The sequence below is a fragment of the Teleopsis dalmanni genome, chromosome 1 (assembly GCF_002237135.1).
Source record: "Teleopsis dalmanni isolate 2A chromosome 1, ASM223713v2, whole genome shotgun sequence".
Lineage (NCBI taxonomy): Eukaryota > Metazoa > Arthropoda > Insecta > Diptera > Diopsidae > Teleopsis > Teleopsis dalmanni.
The window spans coordinates 103,735,398-103,740,911 of NC_051846.1; the positions used below are offsets into that span (position 1 = coordinate 103,735,398).

The window sequence follows — 5,514 nt, forward strand, 5'->3', positions numbered from 1 at the left end:
AGGTACGATGCTCTTGCATATGCCAAACTTGCGACACAGTACGCCTACGGACTAAACCTTAACCCCTATAAATAACACTGCCCTTTAGAAAACGTCCCGCGGGACCACCAGCTAGGTATTACTTCGCGAGGACAGGGCGAGCACTAACGCTCTATTTCTCAACCATTTACTCTCATTTGGTGTTGTCGTTCATCTCGTCGCAGTTGTTGCATGATTGCTGTAATTATATGATTAACTTGTTCCCAGGCATCTTTAGAGGACAACATGTATTGTACGACTCTATGACATGTAACATGGTTACCCATTAATCTTTCTAATGCTTCTCTAGCACGTGTGAAACGTATACAAGTTGTCAGTATGTGCTCAACGCCTTCTACCACTTTACCACAATGCAAACAAAAGGGGTCATCAGCATGTTTATATTTGAACAAATATTCTCGGAAACAACCATGCCCTGTGAGAAACTGTGTAACATAGTAATTAAGTTCACCATATTTCCTTGAGGTCCAGGCAGCAATTGATGGAATAAGATTGTATGTCCATCTTCCTTTTGTTGATGTAATCCACCGTTGTTGCCACTGTACGTATATTTGACTTCGTACCTCATCTTTGTAGTTTCGGCTAAGACACTCTTGTGATTTGAGATCTTTCAGAGCTGCAGCTTCTTTAGCCTGTAAGTCTATTGGTATTCGTCCAGCAATGACGTTTATAGCTACTTCGGAGACTGTACAAAACGCGCAGCATACCCTTAATGATGCTAATCTATGAGTTGACAACAAAGATCTTGTATATGATAAACTGAAGGCTGCGGGATACCATATTGGTGCGCCATACATCATTACTGAAGTCGACACTGATGCCAATAGTCTTCGACCTGCATATCTTGGACCACCAATGTTTGGCATTAATCTTGCAACTGCTGCACCGATTCTAATTGCTTTGTCACCAGCAGAGTTCAGATGTTCCTTGAAGTTAAGCCTTTGATCTATTTTGACACCCAGATAATTAATTACCGAGCTTGATTTGATAGAAAGCTCGCCAACATGTATGTCAATAAATTCTATTCTTTTTCTACTACTTAGAAGAACTGCTTCGGTTTTGTGCTCTGATAATTCCAGGCCCATTGACTCAAGCCAGAGTTTGACCACTACGATGGTGCTATCACATTTCATTACAAGCTCGTTGATGGTTTTTGCAACCGCTACAATTGCAATATCATCAGCGTAACCAATTAACTGCACTCCAGTTGGTTTTTCTACATTAAATACGCCATCATACATTACGTTCCAGAGAATGGGGCCTAAAACTGAGCCTTGTGGAACTCCTGCTGACACTAAATATGTCTTCACACCGTCGTTCGTGTCGTACATTAGAATGTGGTCGTTGAAGTAGCTTATGATCATTCTAAGTAGATATGCCGGTATTTACAGTTTTGCTAGTGCTTCTATTGTTGCGTTCCAATACGCTGAATTGAAAGCATTTTTGATATCCAGCGTGATTATAGCACAGTATTCTTTGCTGCCGCCTCTCCATCTTTTTCCATCCAGCACATTTTGGGCTATATTATGCACTTTTGCTATAGCATTTATTGTACTCTGGCCTTTCCTGAAACCATGTTGCCATATTGACAGGCCATTTGGTCCTTCTGTGTACTGTTCCAATCTGGTAGCAATAAGTTTTTCAAATAGCTTTCCAGTAGTATCCATGTAAGTGCTTCCCTCTTTTAGGGATAAGGACTAGTCGTTGTACTTTCCACGGTTTTGGAAACACACCTTCTACTAGACACAATGAGAATACTTCCGCAAACAGTTCTGGCCTTCTATATACGATTTGTTTAAGCGCGCCATTTGGGATACCATCAACGCCAGGTGCTTTCGTATGCTTAATGATTTTTGCGGCTTCAAGAACTTCGCTTGGAGTAATTAAATTAACTTGGACGTCGTCATCGGTCAGTATGTGTGTTATCCCAGAGCCTTGTGGGAACAAGTTCCGTACGATCTCTTCTAAGAAACGAAAATTAGTAGGAGCTGGTGGTGAAGTTCCCTTCATTATCTTTTTGACAGGTTGGTATGCTTTTCCCCAGGGATTAGTTGACAGTTCATCTAGCAAGGTGTTGTACAGCCGCTTTTTGCTTTGTAAAATAGAATTACGGAGCTCTCTCCGCTTTTCCTTAAAATGCCAGTTAAGTTGCTCAAAATTGTTATGCCCTCTTGCCCGTTGTTGAACTCTGCGTAATTTGTGACATTCTGTCCGCAGGTTTCCAATTTCTTCATTCCACCAAGGTGCAGGTCTATGATGCTTTCTTTCATTTCTTCGAGGCATTGATGCATCACAGATGTTTTTAAGTGATTGCATTAGGCTTGCAGCCTTACTATTCGCGGAACTGCCAGTTAGAATTATTTCATCAGCAAGAAGGTCAACCATTGCTTTATCTAATTTACTAGTACTCCATTTAATTGCTTGTGCTTTCCTTGTAGATTCATATTTTCCACTTATACGGTCTTGTGTTAATTCAAATATAATCAATTTATGATCACTAGCTGTGTACACATCTGCCACTTTCCATAGACTGTTTTTACAAATACTTCTACTTCCAAATGTAAGATCAATGGTTGATGTGAAACGGCCATTATCAAAAGTATAGCTAATGCCATCGTTAAGCAGAAAAATATCTAGTGAAGCGAAAGCCTCCAAGAGAGCAAAACCTCTTCTGTTTGTCTGCTGCCCCAGGAAGTTGACCATGCATTAAAGTCCCCTGCTATTACTAATGGCGTTTTGTGTTTTGCATTCTCTACGAGGTGATCAAGCATAGTATTGAAGTCCTCTATGGTGTCGTTAGGTGAAACATAACAGCTGTAAAAATGTGTACCATCTATTTTTGCGTATACGAAGCCATTATGCTGGTTGTTCTCAATAATTTCATAGCTTTTTTGGCCACAGATGTGTATTGCCGCTTTACCGCTCAGATCTCTGCACCACCTACTATCCCAGTCTGGGACGTTAAATGGTTCTGAAATTAAGAGAACTTCTGCTGTTAGATCATTTGCTGTTAACATCAGTAGGTCTTGCGCAACTTCACAGTGGTTTAAGTTGATTTAAAGACACTTAACCATGTATATGTAATTTTCTACAAGCGGCTTGATAGACTGGACAGATTTTATTTAACATATCATGATTGTTATTATCGGCAGGACATAGCAGACACCTGGGTGTCTTGTCGCAAGATTTGGCTTTATGACCTGTATTACCACACCTAAAGCACGCTCCTGCTCGATTGGTATCATTTTTGCAGTATTTTGAAACGTGTCCAAATTCTAGACATTTATAGCATCGAGTTGGTTGTAGGAACTCTCTAATTCTACATACTACCCAGCCAATCCGAATGCGCCCAGCATTTATTAGAATTTTAGCGTCGCGAGTGGGAAGAACGATTCTCGCATTTTGTGTCCCGTACCGTGAGGGGCGAATTACTTTTACCGCTTCTGGCTTCATACTTTCAATACTAGGGAATTGGCTTCTAATGGCGGTACAAACGTCTGAAACTGTTGTGGTCTCGTCTAAGTCACGGCATTCAATGGTGGTTTGTTGGCTTACTACATGTATGTCAGCGAAATCATGAAGCACTTCTGCGATGTTACCTTTGTGCTTGTTTGCGTCCACTTCAGGTCCGCGCTTAAGAATCAACATGAGTTCGCCTTTCGCAGTTCTTCGTATTTTATTTACGGTTGAACCCAAATCTGCCAGTTCAGAGTTCGACTTTAACATCTTGAGCATGTCGGCATAGCTTGCTTCTCCCTTTTTTTGTACAATTATCGCTTCTGGACGTGTGGACTTCTCTCTTACATTGGCAGGTGCTTCTTTGCTCTTATTACGAGTGACTTTAGTCCACGTTGTTTTGCGTATATCATTTATTTTCGGCTGCGATTCACTATTCGTAATATTGACTATTGGCAAACTACTAGGTGCAGACATCTGATGCAATTGATTTTTCACTGTTTTAGCCTTCTCTACTAAACGCTTCTTTACTTCATTGTTACCACATTGGGTCTGCGCGTCCACTGTTGTCCTTGACAGGCCTGGGCTTCTGTATTTAGCAATAGCTTTTTTAATCTCCTGTGATATACTTGCTACTAGGTCTTTCATTGTTTGATTTATATGACGCTGGCTATTCATAATACCAACAAGTGCCTGAACCTTGCTTTCTAAATTATCAAAAGGCTCCTCTGTGTCTGTAATTGAGAGCCTCCTATCTAAAATCCCTGTATTGAGAATTGCTGTCGTCGTTTCTGGCAAATTAATTGCTACATTAGCGTTTGAGGCGCAGGCATTACCTTTATTTTCGACTGGGCCATTTTTACCGCGTGGTGATCTATGCGATTTAATTGCATTCGCATTAGGTACCTCATCCTCCGTCACATTTTTACCTGGATTTTCCATTATAATTACTTGTAATTACTATTGTACTTACTCAGGTATGTTATTATTTCCCACTGGGATGTCTATTGCAATTTACTGCTGGGGTACTGTATATGCTACTAAAAAGCTTTTGTTTATAATAATGTTCTAAGCAAAGGTTTGAAGCTTAGATTAAATGCAGCTTTTTTAGATTCACTGCTTAAACAGGTTCCACAAACAAAAGAATAAAACAACCGCCAAATAAATAAATTAATTCACTACCGTAAATTTAACATCAGAAATAATTTGAGAGAAAACCTTTATTTTGGCAAAGTGTCCAGGAGCGCGACCATACAAGTCCGCAGTTCCTTCGCACAAAATTTTATTAAATAAAAGAAATTAAAATAAAATATTTAATTATTTACAATCCACTGTTCGATCAGCTGATAGTATCAAAGTGGAGATTAAAAATTAAAATCCACAACAACAAAAAAGTAAAAAGGAGCCGGCAAAACACTACCGTACTGTCTCAAGCAAATTAAAAGAATTATTATTTTAACACCACTATAAGTGTCCGAGAATGTGACCAACTATCTCCGACGGTGATCACAGTTCTTTCGCACAAACGTTTAAATCAAAAGATTTAAAGAATCACGCATCGTATATAGTTAAAACAACAAAACTATTGGAGCGCAAAAAAAACACGTCATTCTCGATAAAGAAATCCTGACTGCATCCCTGCACACTGCACACAAGATGTGGCACTTAAGATGTGCACAAAAATTTTCGCACAACACATTTGTGGTGTGAAATTTTATTTAGAATCGCACAACATTTGTGCGTGGTGTTTTGCATTTTTGTGCACAGCACAGTGTTTTTCTGAACCCTGCTTTGTACAACATTCTTCCATTAACTCATATTTGTGTATACGTTAGCCAATCATATTTTCCACTTCTTTTCCAGAAAATTTCCGGTGGCAAAGTTTTGTTGTTGCCGTAGTAGATTTTGGGTGAGTTGGTTTAACTTAATGTCTTTAATTATTAATTCACGCTTTTTTTTGTTACAGATACCTTCGGTTTAATAAATTTAAGCGAGTGTTATTTGTTGTGTGTTCGGTGG

The 5,514-nt window shown here is 39.4% G+C and overlaps 1 protein-coding gene across 1 annotated transcript; it reads right to left on the reverse strand.

Annotated features, from left to right (window-relative positions):
- Positions 1–3,105: 3,105 nt before the first annotated feature.
- On the reverse strand, positions 3,106–4,437 carry LOC119663952. Its single transcript, XM_038073541.1, has one exon. It carries the CDS (start codon positions 4,435–4,437, stop codon positions 3,106–3,108), a length of 1,332 nt encoding a protein of 443 aa, XP_037929469.1.
- Between the last annotated feature and the right edge of the window lie 1,077 nt (positions 4,438–5,514).

Excerpts from the sequence above, each read along its gene's own strand:
- LOC119663952 (XM_038073541.1), bottom strand. The coding sequence starts at position 4,437 with ATGGAAAATCCAGGTAAAAATGTGACGGAGGATGAGGTACCTAATGCG.